This window comes from Colletotrichum navitas (genome assembly GCF_030913465.1).
Source record: "Colletotrichum navitas strain CBS 125086 chromosome Unknown LY79scaffold_6, whole genome shotgun sequence".
NCBI lineage: Eukaryota > Fungi > Ascomycota > Sordariomycetes > Glomerellales > Glomerellaceae > Colletotrichum > Colletotrichum navitas.
The window spans coordinates 347704-370679 of record NW_026850552.1 but is presented as its reverse complement, the minus strand read 5'-3'; the positions used below and the strand labels follow the sequence as shown (position 1 = coordinate 370679).

At 52.6% G+C, this 22976-nt stretch overlaps 6 protein-coding genes across 6 annotated transcripts; 2 read left to right on the top strand and 4 right to left on the bottom strand.

The window, feature by feature from the left end:
- Positions 1-4933: 4933 nt before the first annotated feature.
- LY79DRAFT_539614 (uncharacterized protein) lies at positions 4934-6503 on the bottom strand. Its single transcript, XM_060556829.1, has 2 exons — positions 5868-6503; positions 4934-5837 (listed from the first exon to the last, which is right to left on the bottom strand). Exons 1-2 carry the CDS (start codon positions 6222-6224, stop codon positions 5727-5729), a joined length of 468 nt encoding a protein of 155 aa, XP_060418695.1. The 5' UTR covers positions 6225-6503; the 3' UTR covers positions 4934-5726.
- Positions 6504-8115: 1612 nt separating this feature from the next.
- LY79DRAFT_506897 (uncharacterized protein) lies at positions 8116-9558 on the top strand (the record flags this gene model as incomplete). The annotated part of the gene is made up of 1 exon (XM_060553766.1): positions 8116-9558. The coding sequence occupies one exon, from the start codon at positions 8116-8118 to the stop codon at positions 9556-9558; it is 1443 nt and encodes a 480-aa protein (XP_060418694.1).
- A 550-nt stretch (positions 9559-10108) lies between these two features.
- LY79DRAFT_322880 (uncharacterized protein) lies at positions 10109-10630 on the top strand. Its single transcript, XM_060552428.1, has one exon. It carries the CDS (start codon positions 10205-10207, stop codon positions 10511-10513), a length of 309 nt encoding a protein of 102 aa, XP_060418693.1. The 5' UTR covers positions 10109-10204; the 3' UTR covers positions 10514-10630.
- On the bottom strand, positions 10631-12473 carry LY79DRAFT_322879 (histone-arginine methyltransferase CARM1). The gene is made up of 6 exons (XM_060552427.1): positions 12082-12473; positions 11988-12001; positions 11894-11913; positions 11696-11805; positions 11289-11620; positions 10631-11226 (listed from the first exon to the last, which is right to left on the bottom strand). The coding sequence occupies exons 1-6, from the start codon at positions 12165-12167 to the stop codon at positions 10748-10750; spliced, it is 1041 nt and encodes a 346-aa protein (XP_060418692.1). The 5' UTR covers positions 12168-12473; the 3' UTR covers positions 10631-10747.
- A 397-nt stretch (positions 12474-12870) lies between these two features.
- Positions 12871-15760, bottom strand: LY79DRAFT_646887 (uncharacterized protein). The gene has a single exon (XM_060562476.1). It carries the CDS (start codon positions 15532-15534, stop codon positions 13084-13086), a length of 2451 nt encoding a protein of 816 aa, XP_060418691.1. The 5' UTR covers positions 15535-15760; the 3' UTR covers positions 12871-13083.
- Positions 15761-16767: 1007 nt separating this feature from the next.
- Positions 16768-18496, bottom strand: LY79DRAFT_506971 (ammonium transporter; the record flags this gene model as incomplete). The annotated part of the gene is made up of 4 exons (XM_060553774.1): positions 16768-17360; positions 17423-18183; positions 18244-18308; positions 18383-18496. 4 exons carry the CDS (start codon positions 18494-18496, stop codon positions 16768-16770), a joined length of 1533 nt encoding a protein of 510 aa, XP_060418690.1.
- Between the last annotated feature and the right edge of the window lie 4480 nt (positions 18497-22976).

The window sequence follows — 22976 nt, the reverse complement described above, 5'->3', positions numbered from 1 at the left end:
CTTGCAGTGTACGTACCACTCACGTTTGGTGATATGACGGGCGCGTCCGGACGAAGGACTCTGACCGCCTGGTCACTGCCGCGGCATGATATCCCCCCAAATGGCAACTCAGGGAGATCCGGGATTGCTTACCTACCTAGGTAGCAAATGAACCTTCTACGCGCCGCAGCGAGATAAGGCAGGGAGGCACTGCTACGAAGGTATGCTTAGGTAGGTAAGGTAGTACGAAGGCGGCATCCTGAGAAACAAAGGCCTCCTCCAATGGGAGTCCTTGGTTGCTGGATTGTATTCCAACGTGGAAAGAACAAGAAATATGGGGGACAAAGAACAAGGGGCACGGTTGGTCGATGGTACCTTGCTCTAGTCGCATAGCGCCGCCCCCTTACCCCCTGGCCGGCGGCAGGGGTGAGACAACCGTTTTTGACAGATCCAAACAGGCGCAATCTTACTATAGCCTCCTGCCACAAGTACGTACCAATCTTGCTGCTGCCCTTTTCCACCTTCCAGTTCCTGAGGCTTCTGGCCTCGCCTCGCCTCTCTTCCTCCCCCATGCATGTCCTTGTCATATTACTCAGGCCGTCTGTCATCATTCGACCACAAGGCCGCGTACCTCGCTGTTCCTGTGAGAATCTTCTTCTTTGCTTGATTGCTTGCTTCCTTCTTCCTGTAACAGTGTCCAGGTAGCGGGTGTACCATGCAAATGACTGCCTACCGTGTCTTAATCATTGGGATGTTTCCTTTTCACATGTCGTATCATTGTCTTGATTGAGCCCCACCTAAACTATATCACTTTGTCCTCACACCATAAATCGAGACTACCTTATGCATCACTGCATCTAGGAAGCTCTCAGGCTTGGTCCATTCCGGGCGACCCGCGAGTTACCAAGGTGGGTTAATTCGAGCAGCCGACGTGGACTGTTAACGGAATCCAAACTAGTGGTGGCGGAGACATTGATGTTCCTGGCCTTGTGCTCCCACCCCTGTTGATAGGTGAACTACCGTAAACACTGGCTAAATTTGACCACCTCCACTTTGCAAGCTAACGGCAACGAGTATCGCGGCCTGCCGTGAGGGGTATAGTCTGCTGGCAGAAACAGGGATCTAGTGGTAGCAAAAGCAGGGGTTAGTCATATACATCAGAAGCAAATTAGGTAGTAAAGGCTAGTAAACAGACTTCTTATTAGCATTAGGCTTACTCCTATATACTATTACTATTTTAGATTTCCTATAGCTAGGTAATTCTTGTTAAGTTAATAGGTACAAGTAGACTATTGCTAATAGTCTACTAGACTTCTTCTGCTGTAGAAATATACTTATTATAGTTATTATCTATATTAACGTTAGGTATCTTTTTATAAGTAATTTCCTTCTTAATATAGGCGTTATAGTTAAAGTTATCCTAACTATCTTATAATATCTTCTTATTTAGTATATCCTTAATCTAAATCTTGTTAATATTGCTTCTATCTAGGTTACTACTAATCTTACACTAAACAAAGGATTACTAGACTATTTTGCCTCTTTTAGCTAGGCAATAAGTAGCTATTATAATAGTATAGGTAACTATAATATATTTTATTAACATAGACTACTTAATAGGTATAGGTTAAATAGGTAAGCTAGGCTAGCTAGTAGTAGCTTGCTTTATTTACTATATATACTTATTAGTTACCTTAGATAACTACTGCTTAAAGGGCTTATTAATAGTAGTATCTAGAGGTTAAAGAAGAGAGGTTATACTTAGTAGTATAAGGCTAGGCGTTATATAGTTAAATTAAAGTTATAATAGTATAGTAGGCATCTTATAAAAGGTAGTAATATCTATAACTAATAGGTATTTTTACTCTACTATAAAAGGAAAAAATTTATATATTAGCTACTGCCTAAAGAGATACTTGTTATTATAAGCTATATTATTATACTTAACTATTACCTCTTTACTATATAAGTTACCCTTATGTGCCTCTAGTTAGCTACTAAGGCTACTAGGCTTACTGTAAAAGATAAGCTTTAGCAGTAGCTATTAGACCCTATTAGTAAAGATATAGAAGATAAGAGTAGCTTACTGCTTACTCTAGCCACTATAGTTAGTCTTACTAGCCATAGTATAGGCCCCTTAGGCTGCCTAAGTTAAGCTATTAAGGTACTTAAAAGGGATAAAGGTCTTATTAAAGTTAATAATATAGTTAGGTAGAAATTAGAGGCTACTAATAGGCAGTTACTACTAGGTAAGTAAAGGCTAACTAACCTATTAGTTAAAGTAAAGGAAGTTAGTAATAATAGTAAGGTATTTAGTAGGTAGCTTTAAGGCTTACTTTATAAGCTAGCGGTGTAAAATATTCTATTATATATAAAAACTACTAAACTAACCTATAGAGAATTAGAAGGGATAAGTAGGCAGGTTACTAGCTATAAGGGTATAAGAATAGTTAGCTATAAAAAGGGCCTAGGCCTTTTGCTTAAACTATCTAGTAGTAATAATCTTGTTACTATTATATTATTATTAAAAGTAACTATATAAGTTAGCTTCTATTACTAGCTATTCTAGTTAATAGTTATATACTGTTAAGCTAATAAGAGTATTATATTATTAATACTAGTATTTAACTATTAAGCAAAGGATTTTATAATAGTAGGTAGCCTCCTTAAATAATAGGCAATAGAGGCTATTTATAATGTTAAAAGGAGTATTATTAACCTATTAAAGTTAATATTATTATAAAAGGTTAATTAGATAACAGTAGTGCTTAAGGTATAATAATACTTTAATTTTTTTTTGCTAACTATATAACCTTTTAATTTTTTTAATTAGTTTAGTTAGGGTATATTGTTGCTTTAAAATAGGTGTAGGCTTCTTGCCTATCTTCTGCTTAGGCGTAACTAGTTAGATATTCAGGTTAACTTCGCCCAGCGGCAGGCAGTTAGGCATCGTAAATAACGTGGTGGGTTGGTGGGTTAGTTGGTTGATGGGCTAGCAAGTGGGCAAGTGGGCAAGTGGGTGGATGGGTGGATGGGTGGATGGGTGGGTTGACTGCCTTCTATAAAGGGTTTAGCGTAATCGGCGGCGGCGATACTCGTTGCCGTTAGCTTGCAAAGTGGAGGTGGTCAAATTTAGCCAGTGTTTACGGTACCGGTAGTGGTTTACTTCCTGATGTGACTGCACAGACATACTCCGGTTGTCCGGACACGTGCCACACCTCGCGCTCAGCTCCAGATAGCTTATATCGTACAATAGGTGATCTACGGACACACCCAAACCACCTTTTTGAACAGTTGAGCCAACCTAAACTGCACCAGCGGCTTAGCAGGCTTTCCATCAACTACCTACACCTTGGGCAAAGATAATTTTAGCATGCCCCACCCCCACCTTGCATCTTTTGAAATTAGACATCAAGGCGAGACGCCAGCACTTTGGCTGTGCTGTGCAATTGGTGGGGCCCTCACCCAGCGTGCTGGCATTGCCATCCGGGCCGTGAAGCATTAAGAAAGCTGTTTCTACCCGTTTCGTCTTCGTAAAGCCACTACTACGGTATGTAAGGCAATGCTACTATGGCAAGTGCTGGCGGCCTAATTTTTAATAAAAAAAATTTGTCGTGTGGCTGCCGTGTCAGTTCAGTGGTGTTTTCAGAGATCATTGCTGAAGCCCTGTGGCATGTGCCAATGCGATGCTGCAATAGGGTTTCGGACCGAAAGGCTCATTCCCCGAGCGGCTATGATTTTCATCTCGTTATTGGCCGCCTGTTCAGAAAGGGGCTACTTCGAAAACGGCCTGTCACTAGAGTCATACCGTACATCTGGACTAGGGAATCAAAGTATTTGCTTTCTCCCATAAGAGCAAGGGGTGTGGTTGAAAAGGGCCGGCAGCGCTTCATGAGGTATCAGCGGCACGCAAATGACCATTCGATGAGGGCCCCTATCAAGAGCGAATCCGGTCAGAGAAAGATACTCAGTCGCACACTGGTTTCGTTTCGACCGGTAGTGCCGTCTCCCCTATTCGTATATACATGGAAAGGCATAAAGATACTATAAACTAGGTTCACTGTTCTGCCTGGGCACATTTCCCCAAAGAATCACGAGGTCAACGCTCCCTTGCCTAGGTAGCTATCTACTATCGCTTTGCACAGACGAGGGGCACCAACTTATTAATGGTAAGGTACCCTGTAGATCGCGTTCTTGACAGCAAGGGGGTGTGGCCAGTGCCCACGACGGTTGGGCAAGGATACGTATGTTTTCTTCAGCTGAGGATCACCGGGGGATACCTATTAGTATTGCCTGGTCTACCATTCCGCCTTCAGTAGCACGAAAGGAAAGAGGCCCGCTCCAACTTACATCTCCGGTGTGGCGGGAGACAACATGAGCCCCAGATAACCCTCGAAACGTCGTCCGTTGACGATTGTTTCCACCGCGATCTTGGCAACTTTGTACGCTTGTCTCGATGTCGCGCGCATACTGGACGCTACCGCTTTGGATACAATGCGCAGCTCGAAGAGTACCCAGTCAGTTAAATGACATGCAATGCAATGCATGCCTGTTTCGCCAGCCAATATTGAAGTGGGAGGCACTGCCTCACTGGACCCTCCATGCCGGAGATGGTCTGAAATTGCGACCCGGGTTCCCAACCTAAATACGCACCACTGCACACGAGGCACGAAGGAAATGGGCTCGGACTGGCCACGGAAGAAGCGGTCTTCATTTTGCACCCGTTCGTATCACTCCGGACGACGCGGCCGACGTCCAGGCGTGCCGAATTGACTCTGTCCGAAAATGTGCCTGTTTCATGCTCCAGGCCTGCATCAACCCACGGGGTTCAGACGCCATTGCTTACAGCATGTGGGGGTCACCGCTTTCGACGAAGCCTCGGACCGAGCCTATGTACTTTCGGCTTACCCGGTACGGCGGCTGGGGACGCCATCAGGGAAGTATCGAGGAGGCGTGCGTGGCCACCTGCTGAGTTCCATGTCTCTCTCGGCCTGTTACTGGCCGAGAACCTGCTGAATGTGGTAGGTCAGCTTCTGCCTCGGTTCTCAAGCCATGCCACTGGAATTTGCGAGTCTTGGGAGTTCGATCAAGCCGTGCGAGGTTGAAGATCCGAGGTGCTCCGGAAGCCCCCACTCTGAAAGCGACGGCCTCAAAACAACTCAGACACACATGCAGCTCCGTCGATTTGGGCTCTGGGCTCATGGCTTATGCGGTGCCAACCAACCTCTCGGGCCCAAGTCCTGCGGGGTGGCGCGCTTTGTCCGAAAAGCTTTTCTTGTGTTTTGAGCCAAGTGCTTGGGGATTTAGGACCTGGGGACTTCAGGACTCTCTCTACCTAGAATCTTTGTAAATGCAACGGTCCCACGTGCGAGGGTTTCATACCCGCGGGCCGTCTGCACGGAAGAAGAATGCCCTCTACACGGATACGCATGCCACTTGAACAAAAAGACTGGACCGGCTTCGAACAAAGAGTTTCGGAATAAGCCGAGGTTTTCGCAAAAACCAGGCTGGTCACAGGTACCTAGTTTTTAGAGGCATCGCAAGATGGACTCGGGGGGATGCAATAACCCCCCGGCCACAGCTGAAAGCAGACCAACAACCCGAAATCTAGCTGGAAATCTTGTCGACCGAAACAGAACGCGAACGGCGCAGCTGTGTTGCGGGATCGAAATCGAACGTTGAGACCCCCCACTACAAACAGTGTTCTTTTATTCTAAACATAGTAATGCTTTTACCACTGCGGCAACTCAGGGAATCCGATTGCATGGCTCTAAGCAGGGGCGGCTAGCGATGACATGATCGCGGGGGTTTCGTTCCTTCAAGTGGTTGACGATGCCCAGCGGCGCCATAATCGCCGCCTTTTTTTTTTTTTATTTTTTTTTACGAACCAGCCAACTAGATCTCGACAAGATCGGACTTAGGCCCCCTAGATATGGCTGCTGGGACATTTGAGGTTGAATTTGGAATTCAGGTGGCCAGAGGCGCAGTAGTCGGCAGTTACGGATACACTCAGCACACTGAAGACCCGACAGCAGATTTCTTGATTTTAATTCTGCTGCCTGTTCGTGCAAGCACTGCACTGTTTGTTCGCGGAGCGTCCTGCCAGGGCACCAGGGTGGAATACGAGGTTGGCAGCGCGCGCGGCGTCGAAAAGCGAGAGTGGCGGCTGGCGACCAGGAAACGAGACTCGTCCCAGCTCGAACAGCCTCAAACATGCCACATTCCCCCGTTTTCAGTGAAGCCATGAGCCAAATCGGCCTTGGCTGTCGCCGATGGCGCCCACGCGCTGTTGCTTTGTCACCGACAGGTCTGCCAGCGACGTCAGCTTGCAGGGTGCGAGGACAGTGAGAGGCACTGCGACGAGGGTTCCGGGTTGAGGAGACGCGGTGGACCAAGCCGTCGAGCCCTCACCCTCTCCCATTCGGTCATCGCACGCCAGGTAGTTTCACAGTTCTTTCTGCAAGACACTATGAATCGACGGGGGGAGCAAGCATGAGGCCCCTAACGATTTCCAACATCATGCTTTCGCAAGGCTGAGAGTATCTAAGTGGTAAGACGGTTCCGGGGTGCTTACGGCATGCTTGAGGGAGGGTGACAGACTGATTATGTGACGCAATGGCTTGATTGTGGAATCCCGGGGAGGGCGCCAGACCGCACATCCACCCACGCCCGCAGACACGAGGTCTGCCCTCCCGTTCGCTGTGCCAGAGACTGGGGGGCTGCCATTTTGGTACTGGCGTCGGAGGAAAGCGGTGATGGCTGCGTCTACTTCTAAGCATTTGTGTGTATGTCGATAAGCTGTGAGCAGTCACGAGGTAATATGAGGCAAAGCGGAACAGCGGCACCACGCATCTGGGGCATCGTCAGGGACTATCTGGATGAATAATTGCCCTTTTAGGAAAACAGTCTGCACACAGTACAGTGTACTGTCTTGTCTCTAGACCGTAGAGGCCATAGGGAGATCCTGTTTGGAGAGAGGCGTGACGCCGGAGACAACGATGGACAATGCAGGACAACTCAAATTCATCCGCATGTCTCCATCGCCCCAGATCTTGCGTAACGGTCCCACGGTAGTTAGCTGACATTGCACCAGACCGAGTACCCAGATACCACCCACTCTGCTAGGGTGGGCACTCTCTTGATTCAAGGGCAACTCGTCCCGCACACAAACGACGGTATCGGGCCGCCATTATCGATGTGTTACTTATTGTTTCCTTTTGGCCTCGTCAAACCAGGGCATGTCCCATCTTCAGTCACTCCTTATGTACGCTTACTCACGGGCGACTCTGGATGACCTAACCAGCAAGGCCAGGCCCTCGGTGCCAGCGTTCTGAACAACCGCTTACCTGGACTAGATCGGGCAACGATCGTGTCTTCTCGGTTCGTCCAGCTCAATCCACTCCCTCTCACGTTGTGTGTCTCGTATGGGCGAGACCTCGTGAGGGAAAACGTTGCAGCCTGCTGCCCATATAAAGGAGAGGCGCCAGCGGCAGCCCCAGGACACGTTGGGTTTACCTGATCATGTCCAACGGGCAACTACGGAGCACCGCCCAACCCGAAGAGAATAGACGGCCGATCGCTATTGTGTGCCGCCCCTCGGAAAACCCAGCAACGCGGAAAGTCGTTGCCCGCAGCGGAGTTCCACTCACCCAAGGCGGAGAGCCGCAACCACTTCCGCTCCGTACCGGTGATCACTACTCCGTCCACACGGAACCAGAAACTCTCATAGGGGAGCTGGTAAGGCCTTTGTACGCTTGTGTCGTCCGTGGCAAAGTCGGGCCAAGCGAGAGGGGGACATCTTGGGCGGACTGCCCGCGCTATTCCATTCCCCTTCACCGCTGTGAGCGTAGCTTGGTCTGCGAAGCTTGAGCATCCCGACGATACAGTCACACACGCACACACACACACACACACACACACACACACACACACACACACACACACACACACACACACATACACATATACACATACACATACACACAATCACACTGTAGCCCAGACTTTCACACGGCCAACGCATACACTCCCCACCCCCCTCCCCCCCTCCCTCGGCGTCACCCTAGCCAGCAAGCCTAAAACCTCCTTAGAGGCATCACGCTACCAACCGCCCATCGGGCTCCGGACTCGACCAACATGTCGGCCCCGTCGAGCTCCTCGTCGCCCCTCATATCGACTCGGCGCCGCGCCTGCACTGCGTGTCAGCAGGCGAAGCGTCGATGCGACCAGCGCCTGCCCCGCTGCGGCCGGTGCACCCAGAAGGGGTTGGACGACTGCAACTACCCTTCGCTCGAGGCCGCCGTCGCTGCCGCTGACTTCAACTTCTTCACCGACGTCCTCAACGGCTCTGCGGGCACCCCGACCGACTCCCTCCACAACATCCTGCCCGTTCCCGTCGTGCCAGAGACGGAGACCTCGTGGCCCCTATTCTACGGAAACGCCGCCGTCACCGGTGTGCCGACCCCCTCGCCCGCCGTCATGGCAGCGCCTCCTACCAGCGAATCGATCCCGAGGGACGCGGTGCTCTACTGCAACGAGCAGTTCAAGTGCCTCCCGCGGCGCTGGGTGAGCCAGAACGGCGTCGCCCCTTTTATCCACCCGGCGCTTTACCTCCCCACCAACAACGGCGCCGACGGCCTGCCCCCCGTGCTCCAGGACTGCTTCTGTGCGTGCGCGGCGTACGCGGCCAAGAACGAAGAGAACTCGGCGCTCGTCCTCGGCGTTGTGGAGGCAAAGGCCACGGCCCTGCTATACGTGCCCGAGCAGGCGACCTGGACCCTTCCGCAGCAGGTCGCCGCCCTGCAGGCGTTGGTCATGTACCAAATCATGCGTTGGTTCGACGGCGACATCCGTCAGCGTGTGCTGGCCGACTCGGCCGAGCCCATCCTAGCGGCGTGGACGTCCGCCCTACAGTCCCGTGTGGGAGCCGCTGTCTTCGTCGAGGAGGCAATACCACCACCCCCCACCATCCCGGAAGCGGCGACACACGTCCCGCCGCAGCAGCAGTCCTCATCGTCGGCGTCGTCTTACACGCAGCAGCACGACATGTCGCCGGACAACTCGCGCTCCAACACCCCCGGCGGCGGCGGCGGCCGACCGACGAAAGAGGAGCTCAAGGCCGCGTGGCGGCGGTGGCTGATGGCCGAATCAATCCGCCGCGTGCTCACCATGGCACACCTCGTTCGTGCGATCTACGCCGCGGCGAAGCAGGGCGCGGGGTACGGCAAGCTCGGGGGTAATGGGGCAGGAGGTGGTGGCGGTGGAGGTGTCGGGCAACACCACGGCGGCAGCGGAGGACACCCACACCCGCATCATCACCATCATCACCACCACGCCCTAAGGCTCTCGGACATGTGTTTCACGGCGCAGACGCGGTTGTGGGCTGCCACAACGGCGGAGCGGTGGAACCGATCCCGCGAAGGTGACACGGCGTGGTGGGTCAGCCGGATGGACTTCTCGAGCTTACTCGCGCTCGCGGACCCGAGGGAGGTGGACGAGTTCACCGTCATGCTCGGCGTCGTATTCCGGGGCAAGGACACGGTTGAGGATTGGATGACGCATGGGCCGGGTGGGATGTGAGCGGGCGAGACAAGGGTGAAAGGGGCGCCGGTTGTTTGAACCTATACCCGGAACGATCACAGTTCCTTTTTGGTCTCGACTGGGGCCGAGGTACAAAAGCGGGAGGGAAGACGACGAAGCGTACGGGAGGAAGACGGCGGGCTCGGGGAGTAGGCGGCCTTTACAGCCTATTCTCCTATTTTACATTGCATCGCGAGATATAAAGCATTAGCAAGGACTGGCGTTCAGGGTAGGAAAAGACAAGCGCGAGGCATTTTCAATCAGCATGGGCGGCAACGTTCGCATGGACGCGGCAAGAGGGAGGTGAGAAGAGGAGCGGGTCGGTCTTGTCTGCTTTTCCTCCTTTTCTTTTCTTTTTTTCTTCTTTTTTTTCCGCACAAGGAAAACGGTCGAGACGAGGACCAGTAGGAGAAGTATTGTGGGAAGGGTGGGGTGGATGAGAGTATAGATAGCATAGCGTTTACTTGATTCAGACCGGCGCGTGGGCAAGACGACTGATTACATTCCACGGCCTTAGAAGACGAGGATGATAGAAGAGGAGAGACGACTCAACATAGAATAGTAATTAAAAACCGTGTGTTCGGAGACGTCCCCCTTACGGCCCAACCGGTTCACGGCATAGAAGAAGCAAAGATTCGGGAGGTTCATGTCTGATTCATTAGTCATGATCTATTGTAGCAGGTCGAAGACTGCGTATGCCTTTTGGTTTCTATGTCTTCCTCTTTCTCCCTCTCTCATTTGTCTTCCTCTCTTCTCTTCCCCTCACGTTCCCTCTCCTCCATCACGACATGCAAGCTTATTAGCGGCAAGGCTTGTATCGTTTAAAACCAGAACAGGCAAAAAAAAAAAAAAACAGGAGGGGATATCTCCAATATGGGAAGGAGGCCGCGCCATGCCCCCTCGCCGGCGCAGGTTACGCAGCCAGGCTGGATTCTCTCTCCTCTTTCTTTCTTAACAAAAAAAACTTTAACTTTTTGGGCGCAAATAGCAGACAGGCTCGTCCCCCGAGGGGAGCAGAAGCTGGATATCTCGGCGGGTTTTCCCATCGTTCTCTGACGGATAAGTCCGCTTCCTTGGGTAAAACACACCCCGCTTCTCACGAAGCCTTGCTGTGGTTGGGTATTGGTCTCTCTTCCAAGGTCAACCGCCCAAGGGGAGGACACATGCCGGGTCCAAGACGTTGGTGCGATTAGCACATCTTGTACTCGCAGACGCCCTCGGCGGCACGGGTAGGGTCCTCGGTCAGGAACTTGTACTCGATCTTGATGTCGAGGTCACGGCGGTTCCTATCATTGGGCTTAACGTGCAGGGTTGCGTCGACCTCCTCGCCGGCGGTCATGGTGAGCATGTCTTTGAGGTAGAAGACGGTCTGCTTCCAGTGGGTGTACTTGGTGTGGGGGCCGGTCGAGAAGCGGATGGGCTTGTGGGCGGCAGTGAAGTCAATATCAAACCAGGCGACGAGGGCGTGAATGAAGTCATCACGGCGGGCAGAGAGGCGGAACGGGGTGGTGAAGGCAAGGTCCGACACCTGGCACTTGTAGAGGTCCAGGGTCAAGACGGCGGTGGGGTCAGTAACGACAGCCTTCATCTCGACCGTGTCAACGAGAGGCTCGGACAGGGCCGTAGCCTTGAGCGGGCTGTAGTCGAAGCCGTACACGTTGTCCCAGACTATTGGGTTCGGTCAGCGTCTGTTCAGGTGTGCTGGAGCAGGGGTGACAATCAGAACTAACATCCAATCTTCTCGTCCTTGTAGTCGCCGTCCTCGATACCGGCAACGAAGATGGTGGCCTTGTCGGGGAAAATGAGACCGTCGGGGTTCAGGTAGCGGTCACGAGCGTACAGGACAGTGTCCAGCATGGACTCGTAAAGGAGGAAGTAACCCATCCACTCAGAGATGATGATGTCGACCTTGGGGAAGGGAAGCTCGACCTCCTCCATCTTGCCCTGAATCAGGGTGATCTTGTCGGACATGCCGTTCACCTTGACGATCTCACGCGCCTTGAAGATGATGGTGGACATGTCGACACCAATAACGTGCTTCGCACCGGCCTTGACAGCGAACCTGTGCAAGAGCAAACATGGTCAGTCCATCTGGCCCTCTCTGTTTTATTTGATTCGGGGTGGGCAGTTTGCATACATGGAAAGGATGGCGGTACCGCAGCCAACGTCGAGAACGACCTTGTCCTTAAATAGGTGTTTGTTCTGGACGATAGCATTCATGTAGGAGCGCGTGCGGACCTCATCTTTCTGCGGAACGGCATGGTTAGCAAGGCTATTCAGATATCGCAGTCGCGGGCAGACAGCTGTGTGCGCACAAGGGGGTGAAGCAACATACCAACATCTCCTCGTGAATACCTGATTCACATCTCACCCGGTTAGACATCAAGATTCTTCTATTGTACTCAATTGGATCGCGAGACGGCACTTACCATGGTGGTCATAGCTAGACGCGGCAGCATTAGCAACGGATCTTGCTTCCTGCGAAGTTTCCCCCATATCAACTGGAAGGGATCTCCAACGTACCTCTTGAAGTAATGCTGCTCAGAGTGCTCCATGCCCTTGAGCTTCTGCTCGGCGGCGTCAACCTCCATATGCGTGTCGTTGCCCATGTTGAGTTTATTTATTGCTTCGCGACAAAACTTTTTTCGGCCGAGCTCTGCGTTGTGGACGAAGGAAGGTTTACGTGGTAGCGGATCGGTTTCGAGAAACAGAACCAAAACTCACAAGGATGAGAAAAAGGACGGACGAAATTTCTGGAGGGAGAAGAAACACAGATAGTCAAGGCGGCGCGGTGAAGAAAGGGAAAAGGGTCGGCGGGGCTATGGGTGCAGGAAACTGGGGGACCTTCTCGACATGATCGGGCCCGGCAGAATTGGTGACCTGTCAGAGACTGGAGGGGGAGGAGGGGCGGCAGGACAGCACACGGCAAAAAAAATAAAATAAAAAAATCAATCCTGATTGCGCCGTTCAATGCTCGTCACCGCCTGCACCCTGTACCGGCCGGAGCGCCCCGCTTCTACATCCCACTTTATTCCAGAACCACGACACGTTCCTTCCCAAGCTGTATTAATTTTTTTCCCTAATGGGAAGGTTCCCCCCCCCCTTTTTTTTCTTTTCTTTTTTCTCTCTGTACTTATGGAGTAGCTACAGCTGGCAGACCCCTATTGCCGGCCCGTTGCACGCCACTACACTACGCTCACGGGTTTGCCGTACTGAGTCTCTGAGATGGGGTCCTGCCGTATAAGCTAGCCTGCCTGGATCGTGTGAACACTGAACCGAGGGACTCTGCATTTTCCATTGCCGTTGAGTAGGCAGTTGGAACTATTTCAAAGGAACAACCCACGTCGGTCCGGTGAGCTTAAGAAGAGCTTCACAAAAAAAGGGATGGAAGGGAAGCCAAGCGTTCTTGAATTGGAAACTTCCTAGGTAGTCAACAGGGAGGAGCACCAACGCAACATAAAAGAGCCTATCCAACGCCACGCTATGCTAGGTGCCAGTACAGCAACATACCTCGCTCGGCTTTTATTAGCACCACCTCTCATGGGGCTCTCTCCACTTGACCCCCAAGATCTCAAAGATCCTTCTCTCATTCTGTCCCTCGACCAACTCGCCCTCGGTCAGCTTGACGCGCCCAGGGCCCCTCATCACATCCTTGTAAAGACCCTTCTGGTTGAGCCGCATCCCCTTCTTCGATGCCAGCAGCCGGATGCTCCGGTTGAAGATGTCGTTGCCCGTGAAGTAGATCAGCGCTGCGCCAATCTCGGTCTCCGGGACTACGAGGAAGTCCACACGTCGCCAGACACGACGATAGTTCTCGTCGTTGACCCCCCTGATCTTGGGCAAGACGCAGCATCCGTGCCACTTGCTGCCATCGGTCTCGTCTCTGGATCCAGCAAGCCTCGCAACGAGGAAGTTCTGAGTTTCGAGCGTCTTTACCAACTTATGCAAGAATGGTGTAAGATCAGATGTTGCTCTCGCCCCCTTCTTGGTGATGAGGAAATCAACATCGCCGCTGTCCAAGGCGCCGCGGCGATGACTGCCTCCAATAATGAGTTGAACTGCTGGGTCTAGCTTCGCAGCCTCCGATCTGACCACTGCTCCTAGAAGCTTCACCTCAGAGCGAGGGATGCGCGTGTTTAGGTCGTCGTAGTGATCGATGCCGATTCGCTGATTCGGGGTGAGCTTCGCTTTTTCCTTTAGGTCCTCTAGCGTCCGGAACCCCTGCGAGACGAAACGGCTTGCTTGTACACTGCCCACGCCGTAAATGTTGAGAAACATCTGCAAAACCTTGTCCATTGGCTCTTGCTCCGCACTCTCCAGCCGTTGAAGCCGGTCCGTCGTGACGATTTCCTCAATCTTGTCAGCCAATCGCTGGCCGACCCCAGGCAGCCGGATTGCCTCTTCGGCTGTAGATATCTTGCTTGGTTGTCGCTTTAGTTGCGTAATGGCTTTTCTGTAAGCAATGGGTCGCCAGGTGTCGTTGACACGCTCATAGTAATTGCACATTTGCTGCAAAATCTCAATTGTACGGCCGTTCGGATTCATTTGGCCGCCTCCGTTAGTACCCCCTCTGTGGCACGCGAACTTGTCTTCCCACGTCATGTCTTTGCGGCCCCGACTCCTGGTGGCTACTTTCTTTCTTCTCCGCCGCTCATCTTCGGAGCCTTCAACGTCAAAAGCATCCTCCGGTGACTGCATCGAGGTTGCCATGTCGTCGTCATCATGTTCCAGAGGCAGGTCCCTAAACTCTTGCATCTGAGAAATGACATCCTCGAGTTCATCCTCGAGACCAAGGGTCTGCTTCTCGATGATTGTAGGCATCTCATCATCATCGTCATCGATGCTTTGACTACTGCCCTCAGGAATGCGTGATGGTAGTACAATCTCTGTGATGTCTCTAAGGGCCGATGGTGATGTGGCATTCGCGTCCTTTCCTCTTGTCAATCCAGAGGATCCCAAGCTTCTGAGTGGAGTCGATAGCTGTACGTAGTCTCGTTGCTTCGGATTTACCTGACGGGGCTCGAGTGGCGAATCTTGCAAGGTTGGTGCTAATGGTTGACCAACTCGGGACCCGATCTGGGGTTCAGCTGGGGCAGCAGATAGCTCTGGGGACCCAGGGACCCGATACTGCTTCTGATTTGCATTGAGTAAAGTTTTGAACTTGAGGCAGTCCAAAGGATATTCTTCGTTGAGAACCAGATAAGATGCCGCGCCATTCGTCGGGCGAACAATAGACTCGATGCTTTTCCAGTTCAGATTTCTGTCAACTATAACGTGACTTGCAGTTTCCAACGATCTTACCCAAGACGCTCCGAACTCTTGCGCCTTCCGGATACGAATCTTCCTTGCCGGCGCAATGTCGTCATTGGGAATAAAGTAAAATCGTAGCCCGCGAAAGACCTGCTGCTCCTCGGGCACAGTTTTGATGGGGGGATCTCTCTTTCTCTTCTTCATCGCGGCGACAGAGGGGGAATTGTCAACCCGGCGAGACAGTACGTGATTGGTGGCAGGAAGAGGTGTAGCGCCTTTTTTAGTGAGAGTCGAAATAGGCCGGAGCGGTGGCCTGATTGACGAATCTGGGACGGGCGTGTCTTCAATGAAGCTGTCGGCGGCAGGAGCGTCCTTCCTTCCGAGACCCTTGATCTCGGCAAGAGGGGTCCGTTCAATGACTTCCTTCTGTCTAAGGTCTGCGAGTGAGGCCGGGGCCGGGACTGGAATCGACGACGTTCCTCTGGGGTCCGAAGTCAGCTGTTGGGGAGTCGACGACTGCGACTGCAGCTGCGGCTCTTGTTGTGCCCTCTCTTGGAGTGTTTGACGGGGTTGTGCCGCAGCTTGGAAGGCCTTCAGTTGCTGTCTGTGACGCAGCTCGGCATCTGGAAACTCGTCGCTGTCGTTATCATCATCTTGTCTCCCCAGCGATTCTAGCTGCCGGAAAAATCGCGCTTTGTCTCGAAAGGATGTGTTTGTATCGGCCATGGTGGTTTGCTGGTTGTCAAAGAGGCGTGCAGGAACCTTTTACTGATGTCGATCGAACCAGCGTCATGGTGGTGGGTCAGTGATGTCTGGAACCATGAGACGATGGTAATAGGGATGAAGGAGGATAGAATACAAGTGAGGGTGCGCGGGTGTGGCATATACACAAGATGGTCAACGATGGTGAGTTGTCATTTGACGAGGTCGTCAATGGAAGGGATGGATGGGGATACCTTTGAGAAACCCCTGGAACAAAGATGCTCGAATTGGCCAGATCTGGTGCACTTGCATGGGAAAGATACCGCATTGGTGCTGTGGCTGCCTGCAAGACATCCAATAAAAGTTGCACTAAGCATTGACAGCTCCCCACTGGATGATAGGGCCCTGGAGCCACCAGTGCCCGATAGGCTCTTCCCAGGAGATTGGCACCAGGTTGCATTGGATCGACAGAACCAAGGTGAGCGTTCTTCAGTAGCATCCGGGTGACAAAAAACAAATGGCCGCTTTTCCTTACCATTACCACATGGCAACCGACCATCTATTCTGTCACCCGGGTGAGTAGGTAGTCAGGACCCGGTCAGCATAGGTAGGGGCTCTTGTGATCGCGAGCTTCATTAAATTCTACTGGGCGTCAACGTCAGCTACCGCTACATAGCACTATCTTGTTCACTAGAGAACAATAATAGAGCTAGCGTAAACGTTCGAATGAGCCAATAGAAAACAAGTGTACGGTGGTCAAGAAAAGAGAAGAGGGGGTCGGTCATTTGCACTAAGACATTGACCCGTCGAGTTGGAAAAAAGAAATTCCATTTCTGGTCTGTATTGTCCAAGGGAATGACCCTATCTCGTCAAGGGTCTTACTTTTTTATTTAATTACATATACAGCGGTCAGGGAAGGGACTGCTTCAACCTCCACTTTCCTTGGTATCTCCGTAAAATTTTTGGGGGTGGGGGAATCCAACTATGTTTACAAATCAAAGGCGTTGCTCGTTTCCTCATTCTTCCACACCGAGAGGTCGGTATGATAGGTCATTGCATCCTACAGCAGCCCTCGGCTCGCATGTATCGGTGACGACTCTTCCTAGTTGGGCCAGCGACAGTACCGTGCGCTGCATCTGGTATAGTAAATAAATAGCAGCTGATCATGTCGAACTAGAGGTCTGTCGCGGTTTCTCGTGAGCCGAGATTTAGCTTCATGCAAAAGGTTGTGCAATTAAAACTTCTGCCCCCTCTGCTTCATTGAGCGTGACCGAACTGTGATTGGTGTGGTTGGTATTGTGATGATCCAGCAAAGTTACGGGCATCCATCAAGGGAATACTGTTGTTCTTCTCCATAGGCTGGAATGAGCCTATGTCGTTCGAATACCGGCTGGCCGCCTCGTTATCCATGTCGTTGAGCACCTCTCTAGTGAGTTCTACATAGTCGTAGGCAAACTCGCCGATCTCGGCGTCATCAATACCAAGGATCTCTGCCTCCTCGGTGGCACGTAGGCGGAGACCAGGGATCATGTTCATAACGAAGAGGATGATGCAGGTGCCGACAAATGAGTACGCACCGCCGCTGAACGAATCGGCAAGCTGGTACCCAAGCTGGATCCAGTTGTGGTTAATCCAGCCGCCGTCAATTTCGGTAACACCATCAAGGCGAGCAATGTAGTTGGCGGCAAAAAAAGCAGTGCAGATATTGCCAACGAGACCGCCGATTCCGTGGACGGCGAAGATGTCAAGGGCGTCGTCGATTCTGAGGATGAACTTGAGCTTCGTGGCGTAATTGGCAAACGCAGCTCCGAGAACGCCGAAAGGTACGGCAGCCCAAACGGGGACGTATCCTATGATGGGTCAGGCCACTGTTTTCCACAGATAGTGGGATCCGAGGTGTTCAAGTACTTACCGGAACCAGGTGTGATGGAGACCAGGCCAGCAACAACCCCAGAACAGAAGCCGACGGTGGACCACTTGCGCTCTAGTCTGTAGTCCAACACGCACCAAGTTATACCGCCAACGCAGGCTGCCAAGTTGGTGACAACAGCGGCGATAACAGCACGCATGTTGGCAGACAAAGCCGAACCAGCGTTGAAACCGAACCAACCGACCCAAAGGAAGACGGTGCCGATGACAATGTGTGTCACGTTGTGAGGTCGGTAGTTGAGCTCGTGCGTGCCGTGGCCACGACGCTTGCCCAGCATCATCGAGTATGCTAGAGCAGCCGTGCCGGAGGCGATATGCACTGGCGTTCCTCCCGCAAAGTCGAGACCGCCCATCTTGTTGGACCAGCCACTCGTGTTCCATGTCCAACAAGCGATCGGGTCGTAGATGACGGTGGCCCAGATGAACATGAAGATTACGCAGGGCAACATGCGTCCACGCTCAGCCACAGCACCTGTGGCGAGAGCGACTGTGATGCAGGAGAACATGCCCTGGTAGACAGCGAAAAGAAGATCGGGAAGGCGGCTAGAGCCAACGGACGGACGGGCGAGGACGTCCCTGAAGCCGAAATTCGAAAGATCGCCAATAAAGGCGCCAGCGGAGTGTGAAAATGTTAGAGAATAGCCCCAGAAGAACCACTGGAAGCTGGTGACGGCTGCCGACATGACCGAGAGCCAGATGAGAGACAGGGCCGATTTCCTCCTTGCTAATCCTGAGTAGAAGAAGCTACAGAGGGATTTGTCAGTGACCAGGCCCAGGTTAAAAACGTGCTTGAATATTTCTTACCCGACACCGGGAATCATCAGCAATACTAACGCTGTGGCCGTGATCATCCAGCCTACGTCGCCAGTCTACAGCTCTCCGTATCAGCGTTCTGTACACAGGACTCCAGGGCATGCAGTTGCGTGTCGAGTGGCGGCCTTACCTCGTACCAGATGTTCAGATTCTCCGTCAGAGAATCGCCCCCCGTGGGACCGGAGCCATTGTAAGGTACCAGCTGCACATAGTTGAGGTCGTCGAGGTTGAGAGGGGACGCCATTGTGTAGGGCTTTGTTATCTAATCGCCGAATGGCCGAATGGGGAGAGGCCAGGGCGCAAGCCAGGATACGTCGACGACACTGGAGCCTCGATGACGGGAGTCGTCGATTGACAATTGACTAATTCAGAAGAGAACCAAAACAACAAGGGCCTGTCTGTCGGCAGAGCTCTTGGGTGAGCGAAGCCTCGTAGATGAGCGCGAAGGGCTGTCGCGGGGTCGTCGAAAGGGACAGCAATTGGGTGAGGCGAACGAGATCAGGTAGAACGGGCACGGGAGGCGCGATGCTTATGAATGCTGATGCCCCCGGCGCCCGGACAAGTCGTCAGAGAGTTCGTTGCGGGCGTTGCGGGCGACATGGCGACTAGCCCTGAAAGTGGCGGGCAAACTAGACGGGTGCGGCAGGAGTCGTCCGACGGCCTCGGTGGCAGAAACAGAGGTAGCGACCGCGGCGGCAGCAGCAAATAGGCAGGCAGGCAGGCCACACCAGTCGTCGGACAGAGTGATAGTCGCCTACGGGTCGTAGCATTGCTGGGCTGTCCGACCTGGAGACCCCTGCCCTGGACTGACTGTCCGCCCTGGGGCTACTATGTAGGGATGAGGGACTAGGTAGGGACAGGGGCTGTGTGGCCAAGGTTTCTCGGGTTCTCAGGGATGTGTGTGGGATGCCGTGGGAGGCCTTGTGAGAATGAGGCAGGGGTTCCCACCAACTCGACCACGGCCAATCGGTACACACAAGGACGCTGGCCACACTGTAAGTACACTATCCGTAGGTACCTAGGTAGGTAGGTAGGTAGGTTAGGTGGTTTAGGTAGGGGGTTGGTGGCATGGGGGCGGAGGCTTTCTCGGTTGCGCGGCGCAGATAAATAGGCTGGTTGACTTGCCTGCGCTGGGCGCCGGGATGGATGGCCTGACGCTGCAACGGATATGGCACTTGCATATCCAACACACAAGTGCAGCTCGGAAAAAGAAACAATGTCGGTGCGATGGAGAGACAACGAGAAACACCAAAGGCGAGTAAAAAAGTAAGAGGAGGGTCGGATTTCAATGCCTCTGACCCAAAGATGGCTGGGCGGGCTGATGAGACGGCCTCAAGACACAACGCCTGTGAGAAGGGCTGGTGAGAAGTGCGGTAGCAATAACTCATATGGTCCATTCTGTGCTTTGAAATCATCCCCTGTTCCAATCCCAAACGTTGCTGGCTTTTCTTGTTCGGTGTCCAGCTCGCTTCTGGACGGTGCACTCTGAGCGTAAGCCAATCATGTTGCTGGTGGCGCCCCAAGGTCCTCATCCATCTAGCATCCAGTTGTCAAAGTCATCTTTCTCCTTATCCACTTGGATGAAAGTCGCAACAGGAAAATGCCATGTGCCTATTTGCTCCGGCCACGCCCTCCCATGTCCTACCAGGGTGAACGGCGAAGGATGAACGGGGAAGAGGATCCGAAGGTCTCACAATTCAAACAAGAATTTAGCGCGCCATGAGATGACGGTTGAAATTGCTACGCTTATTTTATGTATTACTGGTTTGACACCGCCACCAATTACCTCCTCCAACCATCAGGGAGGCCAAGGAACGGAAGGTACCATACGCATCTTGTCAGGATGACATTTTGGAGCGGCGGCACCCCCGGCTATAGAATCACTTGGTACTACACATCCGTATGTACTTGGTGCTGGCACAAAGCGGCACCGAACTCCCCTCGCTGGTGTTTCCTCTGAACACATGAGACGTTATGGTCTGAACTTGTTTGCGAGATGGAGATCTCCCCTTTAAACTTTGAAACGACTGATAAATAGACGAGTATAGTCAACCCCCCCCTGAGCATTACGGTACGGGCGCGCCAAGCGATTGCTCGTGAGCCAACAAGGCAATCGGGTCTGTTTCATTGCTCAATTCTCACCTCCTTTTGTCTCTAGCTGGCTCATTATTCCCAACATCTTGGCCTCTGCGATCGATCCTCTGAGGATGCGAGAAACGACGGAACCCACACAGGTCGAACTTCCGGAAGATCCAAGAGGTAACGGGCCAGGGCAGTTTGCGTGATGCGGGTCGCCCAGCAGAACGATCGAACCAGCAGAGCGCATAAGGTGGAAGCGGCCATAAAGCATGCCAGATGCTGCCAGGAACAGCCGCATGCATGCCGGCGACTAGCGGATGAAGCTCTTTGCAGGCGACAGTGCCGACTTTGTCATCGCACAACAATAACATACCGGTAGGCCCTCGGCAGCGAAAGAGGGAATAAGTTCGGATGTGTGTTTTATCGGAAGGGAAGAATGCCAGGGGCCGCCTCGCACGAAATCTCCATGGTGCCGTGTTTCTATCTAGAAACCTTCCTTTATATGGTATTGGGTATCGGGCGCGATGCTAATACTGTGTTTATCCGACTGTACCTGAGTAGGAGTAGCGTGGCAAATGCACTTGTCATGTCGCATCGGGCCTTGGTGCTAGGAAACGGCGGCCTCGTAGCCGTCATCTTATGTCTCGCTGAAACGGACGGAATCTGAGCTGATGGATTCTGGCGACAGGACGGGAACTCAAATTGTGCACTATCTGCGACGCTCAAGCAGATAGACTTGAGGAGAAGCCGACATGGTCGGCGAGTTCCTTCCATCAATGTCTTGAGCAAGATGAAGAACGCAAGAGGTACCACGTGGGTAGGTACAGAACGGCGATGGATACGTACCTCATGCCTGGTTGCTTGCTCAAGCGGCTCGATCGGGCCTTCGCATCAAGAGAGTGTACGTCGTCTCCGTTGGCCGTGGGCTGTAATTACGATGGTCACGGATGAGCCAAACGGCTTCGACGTATGCTCCCATCTCGCAGAGCTTCGGGGCGGTATCAAACGCGTCCAACACCGCATTGGGCAGGCAGTCCCGCCGCTACCATCCCTTACCAGTTTATACTATGTACGTACGTATGGGCAGAAAAAGGCAAGGGAGAGAGTCCCCGAGTAACTGGCCTTGGTCATGATAAGCCTTTGCGTTGTGATTGGCCGACATCCCACCCTGGTGAGGCCAGAGCCTATCTACCGGTATGTAGGTGGCTACTTTAGGCAGTCTATGTACCAAGGTACCTACCTACCCACAGGTAGTGATGCAAGGTGGGGGTGCAGTTTGCATTTCGAACCTTCTTTGCTCTTTCTAGACGACCCCTGCTGCCAATCTCAATTCATCAACCCTCCTTTCCATCAGGGACTGTCACCTCCAGTCGTTTGCGCCGCCTTTTCAAGTATCGTGTTCGTTAAGCTCGAATTATCAATCGGGCTCTTGAACAATTTGACGGCCACTCGTCCAGCCAACTTCATATCCGTATACCAAGTGTAGTGTTTCTCGAACCATGGATACTCCGATGTGTATGCTCTACAAGGGCTCGTCATCGAACCAAACCACCAGTACTTCATCTCGGGTCTGCAGGGTGGGAGGACTCCGGCACGGCTTACCACCTGGCTCACATCAACTCATGGGCCATCGGCTGCACCAAGCCTTGCGGATGGCACCTAAGTCGGCTAATCAGTTTCATTCGAGAGCCAGTATCTTGGCCAGCATGCCATCGGCTCGCCATCCTCGAGCAACAACCACTTTCTTTAGTGTAGAGCGCCGTGCCTGGTAATTAATAGAACCGTTAAGATGTGGCGGCGGAGCTGTGGCGTACTCAGCTCAGAGACCCTTGGTTGATTGGTGCCAGCTTATCCCTACGCATACGGTCAGTGTTTCTATCTTCACAGCGGTTGACGAGGCAGTGGAATCATTCACAGCCCCATGGCCAGGGATGTTGAGCAGTTCGCAGCCCTGAGGAATACTTATTGTCACACATATCATCTTCCAGTAGGTATACCAATCTCCCCCGGATTAAAAGGGGTTCGAATGGCACGCTCCAGGAATCACGTCCGACCTGCGCGTCACGTCATTCGTTCATGGCCCATATGATCCGCGCCAGGACATACTCTTGAGCTCCGCCTCCATGCTGCTTGGCTACCTAGACCCGTCTGCGGGTTATTTTACCTATGAGACCGGCGCTTGGGCATCTTGCCAGCAATGATATTGCCGACGGGGACTGTACGAATCCATGCATCCACAGCTCTTTGGCCAGGAACGATGGTGTCTGCTGTCTGTGGAGGTTGTGTTGCGGACGTCGAAATATCCTTAGGAGGCTCACTACGGACTGGGCCTTTGGGGAAACGGCAGAGACAACACAGCCATTTCGACCTAGTGCCTGGCAAAAGCAAGGAAGTGTCTCGGGGGGGGGGGTGGATACTCAACGGTTTCTACACTGGCCGTGCCTAGCAGTCGCATGGACGCCGTGCCTAGCAGTCGCATGGACCACGCGCCTGAACATGCGGCAGCAAGGCCTGCAGAAGCCTTCAGGGAGGAAGCCTCACAACACCGACCCGCTGGCCATCTTTGCCATAGGTGAAGTGACATGTGAAAACGATCACCTTCTCATTCGGGAGAATCAGGCATCCGCTCTTCATCCCAAGGTGAA